This window comes from Histoplasma capsulatum, genomic scaffold (genome assembly GCF_000149585.1).
Source record: "Histoplasma capsulatum NAm1 scaffold_6 genomic scaffold, whole genome shotgun sequence".
In the NCBI taxonomy this organism is placed as follows: Eukaryota; Fungi; Ascomycota; class Eurotiomycetes; order Onygenales; family Ajellomycetaceae; genus Histoplasma; species Histoplasma mississippiense.
The window spans coordinates 1,977,807-1,997,870 of NW_001813977.1; the positions used below are offsets into that span (position 1 = coordinate 1,977,807).

The following is a 20,064-nucleotide window of genomic DNA, read 5'->3' on the forward strand; positions in this document are numbered from 1 at the left end:
TCTCAGAGTATTAATATTGTTTTCAAAATTTTTTTTTAAATAATTGATGTCAAATACTTGTTTCAGTTGACATTCTCATAGATGATTGAGATGAGTTAATAAAGTTTTAATAAATTGTTTTAAAAAATTCTACAATAAATGTAAATATTAAGAAAAATGTAAATGTGAATATCAATTTTTTTTTTTATTTCAATATTATTAATATTTTCACCCATCATCCCTTCTCTTCTTTTTTGTTGATAAATGTAATATTTTATAATATAATTATTTATTGTCAATCAATCATCAAACAGTTCTCTAATGAGTTCTGAATACACAGATTCTTAATGTTGAAATTGTTGCATTTTTAAATGTTGATTAAAATACACACTGATAATTTCAATATCATTGATAAATGTTATTTTTTTTGACAGAATGACCATTCAAATATCTATTGTTGATGTTTATATCATAACTTTCAAATTATTTTAATGTTTCATCATTGGTTCTTATATATATTTTTGATAATAGATTGATGTGTATGCTGATTAACAGCATCAACAATTGAAAGTTAAACAACATTTTAATAATTATTGTTGTCTGTCTTCAAACCTTCTTTTTTGACATCAATGAAGGTATTGAGCATGGCCAGCTTCATGTCAGAGGTTCAATCAGTTTGAACTCATGAGTCTCACTGAATTCATTGAATATAAAATGAGGAGGCTCACTGCATGGTTTGAGTGATTAATGTTGAGAATTCAAACTGCTGACTTTTGTTTATCAAGAATTCATCAAGATATTGTGATACTGAATCAATTTGAGACTCATCAAGATTCATTTTTCACTGATATTTGATGTGAGAAAGTAGTAATATAATGGGATTTTCAACTGCAACACATCCACTAAAATCACATGATAATCATCATGATAAAAAGCACTCATAATTAATAAAAGTAATGCTAGAATGTCAAGCAGATTAATATTCATATAGGCAATAATGAAGGTTTACACCGTCAAAAGGCAAATATCCACTTTCTGTACAGCCCTGGCACTGTACAGGCAAAATCACCGAACAGGCCCTTAATATAACTAGTTCTTCAATTCTTGTTTTTAATTCTTGAGCAAAACCGGGCTTGTGAAGTTGTAGGCTTACATAAGAACCCTGTTGCTTGAGAGCTTGTTTCTAGCCCCTCCTCGGCATGTGACACCTCTACGAAGATTGTTTACTCAACCTCCTCAGCTTCTTCTCTACTTCACGTTCTCCACCCCACAAAGCTCCATCCCTCGTAGGTCAACTATCGCTCCTCCACTGTCATCCTGTAATCCCACCAATTCTCATCAGGTGCACCTAAATTAAGTTCGATATACCCTTCAATCCGCTATTTCAACCAATCCCGCTCACCTATCTCCCGCCGAAAACGTAGTCATCATGGTCAAAGCAGGTTGGTGATGCTCCCAACAACTATCGCCCTATCTGGGAAATATGCGTTTCTAACTAATTTACTAGTTGTTCTCGGTGCTTCTGGTGGCATTGGCCAGGTATATACTTCCTATATCGACTGCAAGACACCCAGAACAGTCAAGACATAAAAACCTCTTGGTCCCCGCTCAATCCAGCAGATGACGAAACACTGACCTTTATCTCAAAATATCTCTAGCCGCTTTCCCTCCTCCTCAAAGCCAGTCTTCTCGTTGATGAGCTCGCGCTTTACGATGTCGTCAATACACCAGGTGTTGCTTCTGACCTCTCCCATATCTCCACCATTGCTGTATGTATGCATCATTTCACCACTACAGCTATAGAAATAGAATACTAAAATGGTTGTACAGACTGTCAAAGGATATCTACCCAAAGACGATGGCCTTAAAGACGCTCTCACTGGCGCTGATGTTGTTGTCATTCCGGCTGGCATTCCTCGTATGCTTCCCCCATACATACCATATCCAACTATTCTCGAGCTGAATTAACTACTTTTCACCCTAATAGGCAAACCCGGCATGACCCGCGATGACCTGTTCAAAGTCAATGCTGGCATCGTTCAGACCCTCGCCAAGGGTATCGCAGAGCACAGTCCTAAGGCTTTTGTCCTCATCATCTCCAACCCCGTCAACTCCACCGTCCCTATCGCCGCTGAGGTTCTCAAAGCCGCTGGCGTATTCGACCCAAAACGCCTCTTTGGTGTCACTACCCTCGATGTCGTCCGTGCCGAGACCTTCACTCAAGAGTTTACTGGCCAGAAGGACCCGTCCAAAACTATCATTCCCGTCATTGGCGGCCACTCCGGCGAGACCATCGTGCCCCTTTTCAGCCAGGCTAAGCCTGCTGTCCAAATTCCTACTGATAGATACGATGCTCTTGTAAACCGTAAGTGGAAATTTTGTCACCTGTAAGTAACAAATGCATTTTACTAGTCGCTGATTAAGGAAACAGGCGTCCAATTTGGTGGTGATGAAGTGGTCAAGGCCAAGGATGGAACTGGTTCGGCCACCTTATCTATGGCTTACGCTGGATTCCGGTAAGTTCCTCGCCCCTTCAATCTTGAGTATGAAATGTACTGTCCATTGACTTGTAATGAACCCAGCTTTTCTGAGAGCGTCATCAGAGCTTCCAAGGGTGAGTCCGGCATCGTTGAACCAACTTACGTCTACCTTCCCGGCATCCAAGGAGGCGACGTCATCAAGAACCTAGTCGGCTTGGACTACTTTTCCATCCCCGTAGAGCTCGGCGTAAGTAACTTTAATTGCTCCGATGAATCGGTTTTGTAATGGTGCGGACGGGCTGATGACATTGCGATTTGTGAAAACAGAAATCCGGCGCTGAAAGGGCCCTGGACATCCTAGGCGGCATCACGGAACAGGAAAAGAAACTCCTCGAAGTCTGCACCAAGGGCCTCAAGGGCAACATCGAGAAAGGCATCGACTTTGTCAAGAACCCACCCACAAAGTAAACTCCAACCCTCCCATTTGCTTATCCTCTTCCTGTTGCCCATCATTATCACCAGCATCATCATAGCCAAAAGTAATGCAAAAAAGAAAAACGGTGTCTGTTCTCAAATAGAATCGTCCATTAGCGTTTGTTCTTTCTCCGAAAGTGAATCGTACTCTTTCCCCTGTTTCCCTATACCCTGGACAACGTCCGTACCGAAGAAGAAAAGAAGTAAAACCACAAACAACTGCCGTAAGGGACACATTTACTAATTGGTATTTTTATTTACCTCCCTCGTTTCCATACGGATAGGCTCTAGGGTCGTCATATACACATGTCAACATACAGGAGGGGGGTCCGCAAACATACAACATAGGTCGCGATCAGACGACGGCATATGGACCAAAGAGGAAAAACAAATCCAAGAGCGTTCCGCCTCTTTTTTATACGTGAGAGCCTTGTTAGCAAGCATGTTGGGGCTGGGTTGATGGTTTCTTAAGATCTGAAAATGGAGAATGATGAATCTTTGATACAAAATGAAAATGAATAGAACGACATGTGCTTGAAAAATGCCATTCTGCCTCCACCTTCTCCTCCTCCTCTACCACCTCCCTCCCTCCCATCCTCCCCCAACATTGTCCGGGCAAGGAGGAAAAGAAGCAAGGAAAGAGGGGGGGAAAGGGCAAGAGGAAAAAAAGGTCAGAGAAGATAAAGTCCGCAAGTACCCATGGAAAAATTAACTATCATTAAGTCCCTTGTTTCGCAAATATATATATATAAGCCCTGTTAACTCCGAAGCGATATATTCAAATGAACAATAACCATGCAGATAGCGCGGGACACAGGTATTTATTTATTTCAAGTTAGGGGAGATCTCAAATATTCATGATCTGGGCTGCTGTAATTGCTGCTGTGGCTGTGGCGAAGGTTGCGCCATCTGCACCGTCTTGATCTGGAAAGTCGCGCTGGGGAGGTCCGAGGACTCAGCTTGGACAGTAGCGTTTATGCCCATGCTTGCCAGGCCGCCGCGGATTATGCCACAGGGGAACCAGAGGTACTAAAACCCGTTAGGACGGGCTCACCTCTTATCTTGAATTCTGCTGTGTTGGTAGGTGAGGTGGGGGAAGAGGTTCGGAGGGTTGACTGATAGTGGTGTATTTACTTTCTTTCCCTTGTACTAGGAAACTTACTGATTGGGCTTTTGCAATGGCTTCGTTCCGATTTGACATACTCATTCGTATCAGGGGCCGGAATGTATTATCGGTTAGGACGTATACACCCTAAAAGTGAAAAAAATGTTTGCGAGGAACTCTGGTGAGTGATATGTTTCATTTGATCCAATTACCGAAAAGCAGACAAGGGTACATGGAATATAGAGCATCGCTGAAATGGGATGTATTGGGGAGTTGAATCCCTCCCTGAGGTTTGCTTCCGTACCCTATGGTTCGTTTTGAGATTATCAATCTGTTTCCGGAATAAAATCGTCCAGAAATCTTTGCAAAGGAATTTTATCACGTCAAGATTATCTGTAAATCGGGGTCTGTCTCGTGAAAATCTAATGGTGCTCCACATACATACGAAAATCAGTTAGCTAGGTGTTGGTCCAATATAGAGAAGATAATATGTTTCAATGGCAGGAGACTAAGTCCTGCGTGTGCAAGTACGAAATGGATGTGACATGAAAGCTTCGCCAGTCTGGGATATAAGATAGCAATTGGAGTAGAAGATATGTAGCTGACACACTGTATATACTTCCATCTCATTCATCACCAATGCTCAATCTCAACTCAGAAGATTGGGAGGGAGTACACCATTTCTCAGAAAGATATGGATACAGACATAGATACGTGATATCTTCTCACCTCTCAGCCAACCCTTGCCCAACACGAAACCCTAACGCCTCTAATCTATAAAAGGTAGCTTCACGATGCTCTTCTTCGTCTAGGTTTCCTTCCATGCCAGATAGCTCTTCCGCTAGTCTCTCAGCCATTGGCACTAGTTCTATGAGAAGGAGGTCCAGGCATGAGACACTAACGAAGCGGGCGTACGAGTCCGACACGTTGAAAGAAGAGAGGGAGGTGTCGACGGACATCTAACTGAGGCGCGGATGATGGAAATGAAGGGGAGGATTGTGTGCAGAGCCGAATTGAGTGGTTGCAACAGGAGACAAAGGATTGGTGGTAGGTGGGGTTATAAATTTTGAAGAGTATTATCGGCGACGTAGGTCTGGGATTTTGCAGCAGTAGCTCTCTTTAGGGCCAGTGGGGGGTTCGCAAAATAATTGAGGTGTCGAGGAGTGAGTGCTCTTAGGACTTGTACGGGGAGCTCGATTGCCTGAGTTAATTACCTAATCAACTTGTTCCTGGGTCTAGTTAGTTACGTCAGTATGATCAACAACTCCATTGTAGCGATTCGCGTAATGAGTAAATCGTTGCCCTTAGGCTATCATAGCATGTAAAATATAGAGCCTGGCGCTCTCAGCTTCGTTAGTTTTATGGAGTTTAGAGGTTTCTATAAGCATAGCGCCTTGAAAAAAGTGTCACCTAGAGTGAGAGAGTTGTGAGGGACTTGTGAGGGACTTGTAACAATTCCCATCTCAACCGCCACTATCTAGATAGAAAAGTGTATGTATCATTTCAAACGGAACTCCCAAACGCCTCGCTCTGCCAGGCTGCCTCCTGTATGATCCCTAATTCAATTATGTAAAATGCCGATGCAATTCGCGCGTCGTATTGCAGTAGACGACACCTTCCCGCAGAACAACGACCACTTCCTGCCGCCAAATCTTTCTTTCAACAATAAAAAGAGAATTAAATAATGTTAATGAACAAAAACCGACTAAGAGAGCCGTTGGAAATAGGAAAATTTCCCCTACAAGCCCCCGCTGTTAATACATGTCAATTCAATTATTCCAGGCAGTCAGCAGAGATTTTTTAAGCATCATAATAAAACGAGTTTGCGACCGGAGAATTAGACGAACTCTGACTAGTATGACCAAAATTCGCATTACTCACGGTGGACCGTGAGGCAAAATCTGAGCATCGACTTGAATATTGATTGGGGCTAGGTTGTATATGTGGGCGCTTTGCGGGGCGGCAAGGTTCTTCGTCTTCATCATCGCTTACGGTCAAATCAATGACCTGGCTAGCTGGTCGTTTATTATTTGGTGTTGGTCGCGATGTAGATTGGGCGAACAAAAATTCCCCTGTTTGAACTGACGGTGTACTGTGAAGGGTCATTGGGGTGGTAGATGGCTCCTCTTTTAGAGTGGCTACTCGCGACTCTTGGATTTCGATTAAATTATCATCCCCGCCAACAGTAGGAGGGGGAGGGTTTCCACCCGGTACCGGATTGTCATTGTCTCGTCCTATATGCCACTTGCCATCTGGGTCAACCGTAACCTGATCAAGATTCGGCGGTGTCGACTTGAGTATATTATCAACGTACCTAATACATTAGTTATGAGGTGAATGTTTGCGAATACTAACAATATGCTTACTGGTCGATTTGTAGTGCTTCGAAGTTTGTCGCTTTGTTGCATACAGGGCACGTCCACGTCGGGGCCTGCTCTTGTAATTGCAAAAATGATGACGCATCAAAGCACTGGGTATGTAAACAAATCGTTGACCTGCAGGGGACCGCTATTCGAAGTGTCGATAGGGGGCATTTTAGCGACATTACGGCAGAGGTTGCAACAATGTCAGCATCTTCTGCTTTGTTTTTCACTAATATTGTTTGTTAGACATGAGTAGGTATTGATAGATGCCTGTTTTCCGAGAGCCTCTTACTTTCACGTATAACTTGTTCAGCAGATAATGTTTTGCGAGCTTGTAATTGATTTACCAATTCCTCCACTGTGTGTTTTCGAACGAGGTTTATAACCATGAAATATTTCTATACATATTATGTTAGAACAAAGTAACTCATGTATGGACGGATACACCGAGATAGTAAATAGGTTATGGCCTACCTTCTGTGTGAGTGCGTACGTCATAGCGACCTGGTTAACGTAGCCAGCCTTCTTTCGGATAAAATTAGTAATGTCCGCTGGGCGTGTTGAACCAGGCCTGTTTTTCAACCCTCGTAAGTTTGCCTTAACGTCATCCAGGTTCGCTTTGAGCTCAACTTGGTGAGGAAATGTAATGTCAGATTTGGTATATTGAGTGAGGCCGCTATCCGCTGCACAATAGACCATGACTCGCAAGGATGGGTCATTTTGAATCCGCGCTGCATTTAGCGCTGAGAGAACAACCTTTAAAATTACGCTATCACGCGTACTTTCTCTAACTACGGAGGACTTAGTTATTTTCTGACTTGAAAGCGCTCCAAGACATCTAGAGGTTACCTTTGCATTCTACCACAGGCGTCAACGGTTCGATGATAGAATAAAATGGGCTGTCTTTAAAACTAAGTCGACCTAGAAACAGGATCAGCTTTAAAACAAATATAAACCTACAGCGGAAGACATACCGGTCGAAAAGGAATGACTTGGAGTCATTGAAAGAGAAAACGGGGGCACTGTTTGCTGCGCATACGTGGATGGTGCAGATTGAGGTGGTTGGTATGTAGCCGAAGATTGTGTTGGAGTGGATGGCATTTGATGTTGAGCTGTGGCATAGATATATCTTTTTAGTGAGTCATATCTGTCGGTTCGCCCGGAATGGAAGAACTGTCCAAGTCCTGGGAGAATATCCAATGTTAGTTCAGCTTTGACTCCTTGCGAGAGGGATAGAGACTAACGGTCAATTATTCGTTCTTGTAAAATCGCCTTAACACCAGAAACCGCGAGGCCCTCACTTCGCAGTATGTCCTTCAGCTGGGCATTGAGTAACGATTTCACCAGGGCAATAACTCGTTGCAAGTCTGCCATTTCCTGCCCGGTCGAAGCCATTTTCCGGAATGACCATCTGCAGGTTAGTAACTATGAATTAGAGGCGAAGTAAAGGGCAACGAGCTCGCTAGGCGCAAATGGGAGAGAATGCATTTGCAAATATAGTCACAATATATGTCCAGCAGAAGAAAATGTATGGAGGGTGAATCTGTTGATCAGGCCGCCGCCTCTCAAATCTCATCGCGCCTTTCGAAGTCCCATATGATGAGAGTGACACTGGTGCCTGCTGACATAAGCGCAGGGTTGAGGCTGCCGCACCAAGAGAATTTTACAATCTCGGCCATTTGATTCTCTAGCAACGAGTATTCTTCTGCCTTGTCTTTCAGTCAGCGCCCGCAATTTTTTTTGCGCGTGCAGCGTATACCTAACCGCTCTACTCGATGCGTTCCTCATGCGTTGACTTCGAGCTGATATAAGAATTTCTCGAAATGGCTAAAGGTCTCCGCTCCAGTGTTATGAAACGCAATAAGGCGAAGCTACGTGCCGAAGTGTTCGTCCCGATTGTTGACAGGAGGACTGAAAGGCTTTCAGCAAAACTCCAAGAGTTGGTGGCCAAGCCAAAAGAAGTAAATACGAGCGACGCAGGTATGGAACAAGCCCGGATTTTAATCTTGAAAGCCCATCCTCCAATAAACTAACATATACTGTACCTCCTAGATAAGCTTGATATGAACATAACAGAAGAAAGTGGTGCAGGAAAAGGTGCGTACACTGTCTATTCTATTTCGATGCGGATTACATTACACAATCCTCTCACCTGGTCCTCTCATTTATTATCTCCTAGCAATGATGCTGACATTTGAATTTCCAAGAAATGGATATTGATGAACAACCTGGAGCAACCAAGCCATCAGCCGAGAATATGGGACGAATCCGGAAGAGAGTTCGACGGAAGACAAGGCCCTCGATCACATTTGCAGCACGCCCTCAGAAGGTGAAGAGAGTTAACAAAAGGAAGTGAGGGAACTCAACTCATTGGCCGCTGAATTTGTCATATTCCCTCTCGCGATACACGATGGCATACCTAAAAGGCATAGACTTGGTCTGGATTTGGCGTACTAGGACGTACTAGGAGTGGCAGGTTGAAATTGGGCGTTCCTTCGGTGTTATCTGGACACACGCCCGAATGTTAAATACTGTAATCGTCAAAAATCTGATAGAGTTGTTAGGAACCTAGTCAATTCTTTGGACATTGGAAGTGATTTTTGGAAAACGAAGTCAAAAGAAGCGAGAGGTGAATAGTTAATAAGCTTCTCTATCAACGTAACTGAACGCGGAGACGTCGGCGGGGGTCTTGGGAAGAGTTCTCTTTTCTTCTTGACGGCCTGTCACCCTGAAATCGGTTTGTCAAATAATCTCAGAATAACGTAATATTGGCAACTTTGTAGAGATCCGAATTATGAACAACAATGTCATCCAAGTAAATGTTCAGTTTCAATGTTTCATCGTTTTGCCCTTGGTCTTGGCTCGCACTCAACACACATATTTAACTAAATAGTTACATCAAATCTGCATTGTAATATTATATATTCCAACCCATCAACCCTTGCCATCTTAGACATACCTAAAAAAGAACAAGCAGGCCGAGAGATGGAGAGCCAGAGGTACCTGGAAGAGCAATTTTCATCGGTCCTCCTTGGATTTTTATTCTTCAAGTAGTCGTTATTTCGTCCATTGGAGTACACCATGGCAGCAAAACTGCCCCTTTACCTTGCTAACTTTCTGTTCCCTCTGGCTATTTTGCTGTTCGCCAGCGGCTTCTTCCCCTATAAACCCTTTATTCCTGGCCTCGCGACATTTAGTGAAGATCTGAAGGACATTCGGCCATTTGCCCCCTTTGACAGAGTCATATTCATGGTGGTCGATTCCTTAAGGAGGTAAATCGGGTCTTCCTTTTGCTTGGTGGACAGATTTCTCACTACAAATTAAACAAACAGCGATTTCGTCTATGCAAAGCACTCAGGCTTTACGTTTACTCGAGGGTCAGTGATATAATATTCCTCCAAATTGCAGGATAGCTGTACATGTTGCCCTAACCATCCCATCAGGTTGATTGAATCTGGAGCTGCATTGCCCTTCACGGCCCATGCAGGCGCACCTACGGTCACAATGCCGCGGGTGAAGGCTATCACGACAGGCTCGGTGCCTTCATTTTTAGATGTGATTCTTAACCTTGCAGAAACAGATACGTCATCAACTCTCGTCAATCAGGATACGTGGCTTGCCCAGCTGAGAGCTCGACCAGGCGGTCGTTTAGTCATGTATGGGGATGATACATGGCTCAAATTGTTCCCTGGTTTTTTTGATAGGCATGATGGCACAACAAGCTTCTTTGTATCGGTTAGTTCAACCAAACAATTTCTCCAAGAACGTCTTTTTTTATAGAAGCCGAAATGGCTGATTTGGCTTGGATCTGTGATAGGATTTTGTTGAAGTGGATAATAATGTCACTCGTCATGTTCCCAAGGAGCTTATGATGGATGACTGGTCTTCAATGATTTTGCATTACCTTGGCTTGGACCACATTGGTCATAAATCGGGGCCGAACAGGTAAGACCTCTGTCAATTTCGACTTTTCTTCCATCAAACTAATATAGAGCTAGCGCCTATATGCTCCCCAAGCAGAAGGAAATGGACTCAGTTGTTAGGGATATATATAACGGTATGGAGAGCCAGGAGCACCTCTCATCCACTCTCCTCGTATTGTGCGGTGACCATGGTATGAATGAGGCTGGGAATCATGGCGGCGCATCTCCAGGGGAGACTTCGCCAGCTCTCGTATTCATATCCCCACAAATCCGACAAATACAGAATCAAGGATCCTCCCTCGAGCCATCTTCAGGGGACTTCAAGTACTATCAATCAGTTGAACAGTCCGATATTGCTCCTACCCTAGCCGGATTGCTCGGATTTCCTATACCCCTCAACAGTCTGGGTGTTTTCATACCACAATTTCTACCCATGTGGAAAAACGGTAAGTTAAAAAGGTCGCTGGTTGCAACAGTTGGCATGATGAAGGTGTACTGAATTCTTTATAGGTTTCGAGAGACTCGGTATTCTTATGGAAAATGCTAGGCAAATTCGTAATGTCGTTCGGACGACATTCCCCGCTTATGAATTCAGCGATTCCCTCAAGCCAGATGTATGCAAACCTACACCGAATATAGAACTCGCTTCACTTGAATGCAATTGGCAAAATGCATGGAAGTTGGCTAGTGCAGCCCGAGATCACAATGATCATTTCAAGGAAGCCGAAAATGCTCTGCTTACTTTTTGCAGATCTGCTCAAGACGTGATGAGTAGCGCAGCAAGTAACTACAACATGGAGAGGCTCTGCATTGGGATTTCCCTTGCTGCCTCGGCAGCTGTACTGTCCAGTGTTGTGTCCCTTGACGACATGTCGGGAGCTAAAGTATTTGCCCTCTTTATTGCCATAGCCTATGGTAGCATGATCTTCGGAAGCAGCTATGTGGAAGAGGAGCAGCAATTCTGGTACTGGATCCTCAGTGGCTGGACATTCTATCTCTACGCGAGGCGTAGTATTCATAATGGGATGAAAGGAAGTGGTGGAGATGGTGGAAAGTGTTCATCCATGGCAGTGCATATATGGGGATGTATGGTCTTTGCTGTTTCGTCGAGAATTATGCGACGGTGGAATCAAACAGGTCAGAAATTTGCGGCAGAATCTGATATAACGAAGACCTTCTTCCCAAGCTACACGAATGTTCTTTGGATATTGGTTCTCCTAACATACACGGATATCTGCCAAGGAATGGTGCGACGGACATCTTCAGCCGGAGCCGCGTCATTCTCGCGGCTTTTCTTCCCTATATTAACCAGCTTCGCACTGCTGTTTAAGCTCAGCTTTACTGCAGCCAATTCCCCAGAACTACTTCAAAATGTCTTAATATCCAGCCACCTAGTAGGAAGCATCACTGGTGTTTCCCTTATTACCCAGGCCAGACTCGTATTCACTGGTATCGCCATCGCTTTGGTTTATGTGATATATACTCACTTCCAAAAAAAACGAACCCTGAAAGCATTCCTCAAAATCGGGGGCAAGGATGGTCCACACTTGCCAAAACACCTGAATGGCACTCTTACCAGTGTGCGGTTCCCAACAGACCTCCGCGACATTGTCAGCCTTATCCTCGTCACCCAATCAAGACCAACTAATATCCCACTCTACCTCATATTTCGCCTTCAACATTGGGCCCTCTCCTCCATGGAGCTATCTGGCAACGGGGTAACCATCACGTCGCTGATACTGCAATACGCAGCATTTTTCGCCATGGGTGGCTCCAACTCAATCGCCACCGTCGACCTCTCAAACGCTTACAACGGCATCAGTGACTATAACGTTGTCGTCGTCGGCATCCTGACGTTTATAGGCAACTGGGCAGGCCCTATTTGGTGGGTTTTCTCGACGAAATTGCTGTTTATTAACGACAACAGGCGGACTTCGGTTATCAATCGTCGCCATCGTAGCAGTCATGTGGCATTGCTGACCTTCTTCGTCACGACAAGCCTGCTGGCGGTGATGGTGGCCTGCACCGTCCTGCGGACTCATCTTTTCATATGGACAGTTTTTTCCCCTAAGTTTTTGTATAGCATGGCTTGGAGTTTAGTACAGCATTTGGCTATCAACCTCCTCCTTGGAGAGGTCATATTAAAGTCAATTTGTTAGATTAGATTCACTTTTTGTAACTATATAAAGAATACATGTATGTACAAAAATGAATGGCTTTCACAAATCTCCGATGTTGCACAGAATAAAAGACAAACCTCATTCTATCGTCTCTGAATACAAATAGAGGGGGGGGGGGAAACCCTCAATTGTTCAACATTACAACCTTCTGAAAATATCATCAACCATATCTCTATTCTGCTTCTTTTATTTTGTTTTAATAATCTTTTTTTACTTCTGTTGAGCTGTCTTCTTCTCACTCTCATTCAATTATAGCAATAAGCTCTTCTATCTAGATTTCTGTCATTCTCAACTTTCGTCTTTCTTCAATAGCATCTGAGATAAAAGTCTCTTTTCTCCTCACTCTTTACTTTCCACTCACTATCATTCTCTTTCTCTCTCTGTTTTTCTTTTTTCTTAAATGGAGTAGAGTACTATTAGTTTTGAGAGCTGTAACAATTTATTCATCATCTTCTCAATATCAATATCGATACTTTCATTATAATTGTAACTATGGTAATGGTAGCTGGTATTGGGTTATTATCAATGCTAATATCAGATTTTATAGTAAGTAAATAAAATTTCTCTATATATATAATAATCTTTACAGTCTGTATATATATAGTTAGTTATGTAGTACCTACCTACAGTGACGAAAGTAGTATGACGACCGCAGTTCGGGTAGACTTACTAGAATTTTGTCAGCAATGTGCGAGAAAAAGAAGCGATCCCTTTCGACATGTATATTTTCCGCTCTGATACAAAAGCCACAGCACGATTCTCACGAGAGGGACAAGGAAGTCAACCGCGAGTGCTAAGATGGACGGTAACTAAACAGCAGCCCCTTGTTGGTACACTTTATATATTTAGTATGCGACTCTAGCATCACGAAAGCCCCAGTGCATTTTTAACCGAACTCAGCGTAATATCGGCATTGTCCCTGGCAATTTTTGCACCATCTTCCGCAACTTTGTCAATGTAGCCAGACGTGTTGTTCGTAAGTTCCAAATACCTTTCCCGGATCCCTTTCAAGTGCTTTATGAGGGTGCTGGCCACATGCTCCTTGAAAGCCCGCATGCTCAGCCGCTGGTGTTCCCGCCCCATTTCTACAAAACTCCTGCTTCCATCTCCTCCCTGAACATGGCCGAGAATCTCAATAAGGTTAGAGACGCCGGGTCGCCTGGAAGGGTCATAGCTAATTCCCGGTTCAGAGTCTGTGAGGGCAAGTTTTATCTTTTGGTGGATGTCCTCCGCCGAGTCCGTGAGGAGAATTCGAGATCGGGGGTCATTATGTGATTTGGACATTTTCAACATTGGCTGCTTCAGCGACATAACTCTTTTCGCTGGGGCTGTTTTTGGTTTTTTCGTCAATATTTCCAAGTGTATACACGTGTATGATTTATTGATGGATATCATGCTTACATATCAATGGAGCTGGCATGGTGAGCACTGGACCGTATAAGTGATTGAAACCGTTCGCCACTTCCCGCGTGAACTCAAGATGCTGCTTTTGATCTTCTCCTATGGGCACATCGGTTGCTCTGGTTTTTTTGTTATCGGTGCCAACTCTAGCATTGTTTGCCAGTGAATTTTTCTAAAAAAAAAAGCGCTCCCATACCTGTGTATTAGCACATCCGCCGCCTGCAGCACCGGGTAGGAAAATAGTCCCCAGTTTAAGGCGCGACTTGGCGTCCGAATTTTCCAACGTAGATTCCTCAGGCAGTTGTAGTTTAATTCTGCAAGAAATTATTAGCGAAAGAGGCCAGCTGTGCCAACTCCTATAAGGGAACATTACTCACTTTCCATTGCGTCATCCGTGATAAATATCCCATCGAAGATATGGTGCTTAAGATCCACATCAATTCAGAGTGCGCTGGGACCTGGCTGTTGTTAGCTAGCAAGTAACCATATCACTTTCATTCGTTATCTTATATCGCTTTCCAATTAAAAAGAGAAAAAAAAGTAAAGGCAGGAAACGCCGTACCGCAGACTGAAAAAAGACAGTGGATCGATTCGGGTCAATCCCGACAGCTATCAATGTAGCCAACAGTTGTTTCCGCCGTTGTCGAAGAATTGTAGGATCTTGCGGAATAGTGAGGGCATGGAGATCCACGATGGAAAATAACAATTTCGTAGGAGGAACAGCTTCATTTTGTAGTAGAACCCATTGCCTCAATGCTCCCAGGTAATTGCCCAAGTGAGGTTCTCCGGTAGGCTGGATACCAGAGAAAATGATGCGGTCATTAGATGTTGAGGCACTCGCATTCCGACGAGATTGTCGCGAACAAAGTGAATAGGAGGGGTTCAACCGTTGATATAATATCCTAGAGGCATTTCGCACGGAATATTCCGGATGTGCTCGTTGGAATATGGTGGGCATATCTTAACTTTTGCGATCAACTGGAACTTTACGAAGTTGCAGCTGGGTGTGTAATAAGAGGATTTCCGTAACCTAAAATGTTAGGCATTCATTACTAGTGGACGGCTACCCCAGGCACGTGCCACTCAACAAGATAGTTAACAATCACACAACCAACGTTATCCTCCTACATATGAGCAACAGAACCGCTGCAATAACGTTTATCCTCCTACATAAAATTGTCTCACGTGCACGTAGGAATCCTCTTGTTTCAGCAGACATTTGATATGAACATATGTTCCGTAGTGATGGCCTAAACAGATACTATTTTCTTCTTGTAGTATGGAGTATTCTAAGGATCAGACATAGCATGTTTGGAGGGGGTGGGTGGGGAACATCAAGAAATTCGAGATAAAAAAGTCTACATAAGGGTGAATCGAAGATATGGCTAAATGAGATACAAGCTTCATGCATGTAAAACAGATTAAAAAAGAACATCCCAAAGTTCACCGGCTATTGTTATCCATAAACTTCCTCCTATCTACTAAATCAGCGACCGATTCCGCCTGCCCAAAGGCCTTCTTGCTGGAGCCAAAGTAGGAAAGTTTCGCCTCAATTGCACTATCCAACTCCGCAGCCGTCTCATCCATCAACTTCCCAATTCCTAAAATTACAACTTAATTAGAGATCCACTACACGTTATTGGCATATCTAGAAAAGGGTGGGTAAGCTTCATACCTATTGGGCTATGGTCCCAAACATTCGCCTTCATACCAACACCATGGAACGCATGTTTTCGAAGGAAGGCAAGCCACGTCTGAACGACATCAGGATGGCCATCCTTAATTTGAATAAGTCGACGAAGCGTTACTCTCTCGAAATTCTCCTGGGACTTCTTGTGAGCGAAATTGCTTTTCAGAACAGTCCAGCGTTCCGTGATTCGCGGGAGAGGTGTAGGTCCGAAAGCGGGAAGATTGAGATAGTATGCCGCTCTGAGCGCAAAGTCGGCGAAAAACTCGACATGTCGTGCGCTGTATGATCGGAGCTGGAGGTCACAGACCGGTAGGCCGAATTCCGCCTTTCGTCGCAAAGGCTTTAGGTATACGGCTTGCACACTACGCGGTAATCGGAATTTGCTACCGATCTGGTCTAGTCTCTCCCCCCTATAATAAAGTAAGCATGGGGTGTGAAAAAAACAGTGAAGAGGAGTTGGTATAGGCCGGTTACCATTCCTTCGGAGTGCCATCGAGGTGTGTAGAGGGTGTTCTGCCAGATAGAGGATAACCATTAGCCATTAGGAATTCAACATAAATTACACAACAACGACCTCGACCTTATTTCATTGGAGGCAACAGAAATGCTGTTCGGATCCTGTACACTGCGAGAACCATTCTCCTGAGCGGGCGGATGTGAGGTTGAAATTGGACGAGAAAAATTTGAAATCTGCAGATACGTTAGTTAACCGAACGATGCGGAGATAGATTCATACCACACACTTTAAGCCGCTTAGTGCTTCTCCATGTAGAACGCATGGCACTCGCAGAAAACATCGTGGGGAAGAAGGAAATCCCCGAGCCCAATATATTCAAGGAGTTTGTACCTCTTGATGCCATTCGAATGCAACAATGAAACGGGTTACATAAGCATATTGGGGCCAACTGCCCAATCACAACTCCGAGAAGGAAATACTTCTGGATGCTAACCATCTACACTTATTTCGAGGTACCAGAAGCCCCACGGCTTAACTGGTTGAGGAGTTTTGTTAATTTTAGATCCAGAAGAAGGGGATAACATCAACATATTCTAGCGATCAATGGTGGGAGCAACAGAGAATCATCCTCGTACGTAAAATGGCCAATTTCCTACTAGCAATGGGAGTAACTGATTTGGTATCCTCTGTTGGACTTCCTGGCAGCGCTGATCTGGGTAAGCATATATTTAGATCCCTCTATCCTCAATTCCAGTCTCTCTCTCATATATATAAAGAAAACGCCGCCGTCCAGCTACAAATCTGATCAGATTTTGCAGCTCACGCAAGAATACATTCATTGCCCTCTCTCTTCCTATCCTATAACATCCAATAGAGATTACAAAACATGGGCGAGCGATCTATCTTTCAACAAGTGCAGGACACCTTCATCTACCTCCGTGAGCGTTTGCCAATCGAACTTCAAAAGCCAAGATTTGCGATAATATGTGGATCCGGCCTGGGTGGACTAGCAGCGTCAGTGAACAAGAGCCCCAGGGCTGAGTTTGAGTATGGATCGATTCCACATTTTCCCATTTCAACAGGTAAATTTTGGATCATTTTCTCCTTGTACATTGTTTTCTATCCTTCTATTTCGAAAAGAAAGATAAAAATGGAAGAATACAATCTATTGGTAACCATCATCATCATTGGATGTTAAGATGTGTTAAAAATTCTTATGTAGTGCCTGGCCATGTCGGCAAACTCGTTTTCGGAACCCTCGGGGCAGATATTCCTGGAGTATTGATGGTTGGCCGACCACAGTGAGTTTGTGCTCTCCAGAGAACGGTATTCGATTGGTATCTAATCGGCCTGACAAAAGCTACTACGAAGGCCACACAGTCGACAGAATCACGTTCCCTGTCCGGCTATTCAAACTACTAGGGATCGAAATGATTGTTGGTGAGAACTTTCTGACTTCTATTATTATAACTTGATAGTAATTGTACCGTAAAACTGAAACGCCCACATCCAAATGAAATCTAGTCACAAATGCGTCAGGGGCACTGAATCCTGAATACAAAGTTGGAGATATTGTCGTGCTGAACGATGTATGATTCCGTTCCCTGTTGTGTAATAGGCAGATCCCCCCTCAAAAATGAGCTGACGCTGTGACAGCATATTTTTCTTGCTGGTCTTGCTGGAACACATCCACTCCGCGGTCCGAACGAAGAGGAATTTGGTGTTCGGTTTCCCTCTCTATCAGATGCGTATGATATTGGGCTTCGCAGGACTATCCACCACGCTTGGGGAAAAGTGATAGCAGCAGAAAATAAAAGGAGACTGTATGAGGGGGTGTACGCATTTGTTGGAGGACCAAGGTGAGATTTGCTGAGAATCGTTATATATATATATATATTTATCGCGCATGTCCTAAATGCTATGCTAATAATCCGTGACAAGCTATGAGACGAGGGCTGAATGCCGACTGTTACGACAACTAGGCGCAGACCTCGTTGGGATGTCCACGGTCCCTGAGATCATAGTGGCAAGACACTGTGGAATCAAGGTACTCGCGCTAAGCCTGGTGACGAATAATGCAGTCCTGGCTCCCGTTCCACGTGGAGACGATAGACTTTTGCAAGGTTCGACGGCGGGAGAGCTAGACACCATAGTGGAGGAGGGCAAGGCCACACATGAAGAAGTGCTTGAGGCGGGCCGGCTTGCAGCTGTAGATATGCAGGTACGCGGTTGCAGCTTGTCCTTTTTTCATCTCTTCCACATCTCTCAACTAATTTGACCTGCGGTTAGGCATTGGTACAGCAAGCTTTAGTGGACATTTTCGCCACAACCGACAATTAATGGGATTGTCGTTTATTCATCGATACAGCTTGATGTCGAATGTCGACCGGGGCCGGATAATAAGGCGTCCAGAGCGATAGGCGAATACTCCACAAAGGGAGTTTCTATTTAATATTTGAAGCGAAATCACCAAGAACATATCAACCAAACTTGCTCCCTCTGGAACGTTTTGCTTTAATGGATTTGTAGTGGGCTGTCTTTCCGCTCGTTTTGGCGGCCTGGATTTCTTCATATTTTCGCCGGAAGCGGCCGCTCTCATGTTCGATCGCCAAAGCTTCTTCCACGAATGTACGTTTCCGTAGTTTCTTGGGAATCCGAGCGCTGAAGAACTCGGTGGGTCCTTCTATGATGGTGCCCACCTGAGAGTACTCGGGCGCCTTCGCTTTGCTGTTATCTTTTTTGTAATGCCGATGAGGGTCGAGTACCGGTCTCATTCGGAGTAGCTGGAGATCCCTTTTCATTTCTGGGGTGAGATTAGTCTTGGGTAAATCGAACCAGTCGGAACCGGCGGTTGGCTTTTCCTTTGGCTAATAATAGGAGTTAGTGCTTCCAACTCAAACTAACAAGAGAAATTAATTGGGTGAAAAATGAGAGGCGAGCTGGAGTGCGGAGTGTTCAGAGTAACTATGAATAAAATGGCTTCCACAGAAGCAGCGTAGCCCAAGACGGACAATAAGACTGCATCAAGCGCCTGAAGCGGTAAAATATCTTCATCATAACACTGTAATCGTCAAACTGCAAAAGGCTAGGGAAGAGGTGGTGGAGTCGTGGGAATCGAAAAGAGCTGCCAAACCATTTTAATTTTAGAATTGGAGACCTGGGGAATTGAACGTATGGTTTCTGAGAACTTTTTCTGTTCCGCAGTCACAGTCCGAGTCTGGTCAAAGGTAGCAATTTTGTCTTGTTCACGAATGTAAGACCGAACGGGTTGAGTAGAATCAAGGGTGGGAAGCCTACGCGGACACTATTAGCACCTGCACAACGAAATAAACGATCGGAAGAGATATAGCTATACCGCAAGAGAGATGATGAAGTTGCGGGCTCAGTTGAAGCAGGTTGAATGCAATTCCCTTGGGAAGGAAAACGAAGCCGCGCCTCTGCCGCCAGGAGCAGAGACTGAATCTGTTCATCTGACAAAATTCCGTCGTCCTCGTGAGAAGTAGGAGTGATAGTTTGCAGAGACATGGTGATAGGAAGATTCCAAATATCTTGCAGGCAGTGGCTGTTTTATCATTGATCCATTGTGAGAATAGTAGAATTGGTTTGCTAAAGAAATGGGACTTTTGTATTAGTTATTAGGCTTAAAAAAACTCAAAAGTTGTGGGAGGGAGCCTTTTAACTTTTTATAGCTTGATTGACAAATCTTGGCGCGGCTCTTGACTTCCTCCCAGCCGTGGTTGGCAAATATAACGTCGAGCTATTTAAACTATCTCATGGGCTGTATTTAGATATGTCATTTTCCTTTATACAACCACGTTCAACTAAGTGCCCGAAAAAGTCTTTTTGCATGGCTGATAAGAACTTGAACGTTAGGACATGATCAGGAATCAATCACAACAACACTTGTCTACTAATGAGAATGGAGTATCAACTGTGTGGATGCATTTTTGGAAAAGATTATGGGTTATGGATCCTTAAAATGGCCGAGGGAGGAAGGATATACTTACATCTA

General features: G+C 44.0%; 9 protein-coding genes across 9 annotated transcripts; 4 read left to right on the top strand and 5 right to left on the bottom strand.

Moving 5' to 3' along the window:
* Positions 1-1,408: 1,408 nt before the first annotated feature.
* HCAG_06901 (malate dehydrogenase) lies at positions 1,409-2,927 on the top strand (the record flags this gene model as incomplete). The annotated part of the gene is made up of 8 exons (XM_001539246.1): positions 1,409-1,421; positions 1,487-1,518; positions 1,638-1,748; positions 1,810-1,897; positions 1,967-2,337; positions 2,392-2,495; positions 2,562-2,706; positions 2,787-2,927. 8 exons carry the CDS (start codon positions 1,409-1,411, stop codon positions 2,925-2,927), a joined length of 1,005 nt encoding a protein of 334 aa, XP_001539296.1.
* An 861-nt stretch (positions 2,928-3,788) lies between these two features.
* HCAG_06902 (predicted protein) lies at positions 3,789-4,134 on the bottom strand (the record flags this gene model as incomplete). The annotated part of the gene is made up of 2 exons (XM_001539247.1): positions 3,789-3,962; positions 4,096-4,134. 2 exons carry the CDS (start codon positions 4,132-4,134, stop codon positions 3,789-3,791), a joined length of 213 nt encoding a protein of 70 aa, XP_001539297.1.
* Positions 4,135-5,416: 1,282 nt separating this feature from the next.
* HCAG_06903 (conserved hypothetical protein) lies at positions 5,417-7,796 on the bottom strand (the record flags this gene model as incomplete). The annotated part of the gene is made up of 8 exons (XM_001539248.1): positions 5,417-5,515; positions 6,031-6,352; positions 6,405-6,630; positions 6,694-6,799; positions 6,876-7,192; positions 7,251-7,322; positions 7,376-7,513; positions 7,646-7,796. 8 exons carry the CDS (start codon positions 7,794-7,796, stop codon positions 5,417-5,419), a joined length of 1,431 nt encoding a protein of 476 aa, XP_001539298.1.
* A 428-nt stretch (positions 7,797-8,224) lies between these two features.
* Positions 8,225-8,757, top strand: HCAG_06904 (predicted protein; the record flags this gene model as incomplete). Its single annotated transcript, XM_001539249.1, has 3 exons — positions 8,225-8,381; positions 8,454-8,498; positions 8,609-8,757. 3 exons carry the CDS (start codon positions 8,225-8,227, stop codon positions 8,755-8,757), a joined length of 351 nt encoding a protein of 116 aa, XP_001539299.1.
* A 448-nt stretch (positions 8,758-9,205) lies between these two features.
* Positions 9,206-12,483, top strand: HCAG_06905 (conserved hypothetical protein; the record flags this gene model as incomplete). Its single annotated transcript, XM_001539250.1, has 6 exons — positions 9,206-9,216; positions 9,551-9,673; positions 9,845-10,136; positions 10,219-10,346; positions 10,400-10,770; positions 10,835-12,483. The coding sequence occupies 6 exons, from the start codon at positions 9,206-9,208 to the stop codon at positions 12,481-12,483; spliced, it is 2,574 nt and encodes an 857-aa protein (XP_001539300.1).
* A 604-nt stretch (positions 12,484-13,087) lies between these two features.
* On the bottom strand, positions 13,088-14,863 carry HCAG_06906 (tryptophan--tRNA ligase; the record flags this gene model as incomplete). Its single annotated transcript, XM_001539251.1, has 6 exons — positions 13,088-13,094; positions 13,128-13,173; positions 13,401-13,832; positions 13,906-14,077; positions 14,283-14,363; positions 14,468-14,863. 6 exons carry the CDS (start codon positions 14,861-14,863, stop codon positions 13,088-13,090), a joined length of 1,134 nt encoding a protein of 377 aa, XP_001539301.1.
* Positions 14,864-15,348: 485 nt separating this feature from the next.
* Positions 15,349-16,392, bottom strand: HCAG_06907 (mitochondrial 37S ribosomal protein RSM10; the record flags this gene model as incomplete). The annotated part of the gene is made up of 5 exons (XM_001539252.1): positions 15,349-15,506; positions 15,581-16,005; positions 16,070-16,108; positions 16,176-16,285; positions 16,339-16,392. The coding sequence occupies 5 exons, from the start codon at positions 16,390-16,392 to the stop codon at positions 15,349-15,351; spliced, it is 786 nt and encodes a 261-aa protein (XP_001539302.1).
* Positions 16,393-16,938: 546 nt separating this feature from the next.
* On the top strand, positions 16,939-18,504 carry HCAG_06908 (purine nucleoside phosphorylase; the record flags this gene model as incomplete). The annotated part of the gene is made up of 7 exons (XM_001539253.1): positions 16,939-17,134; positions 17,275-17,353; positions 17,413-17,492; positions 17,577-17,641; positions 17,709-17,911; positions 17,994-18,273; positions 18,364-18,504. 7 exons carry the CDS (start codon positions 16,939-16,941, stop codon positions 18,502-18,504), a joined length of 1,044 nt encoding a protein of 347 aa, XP_001539303.1.
* A 28-nt stretch (positions 18,505-18,532) lies between these two features.
* On the bottom strand, positions 18,533-19,577 carry HCAG_06909 (predicted protein; the record flags this gene model as incomplete). The annotated part of the gene is made up of 3 exons (XM_001539254.1): positions 18,533-18,919; positions 19,186-19,345; positions 19,408-19,577. The coding sequence occupies 3 exons, from the start codon at positions 19,575-19,577 to the stop codon at positions 18,533-18,535; spliced, it is 717 nt and encodes a 238-aa protein (XP_001539304.1).
* Positions 19,578-20,064: the final 487 nt, after the last annotated feature.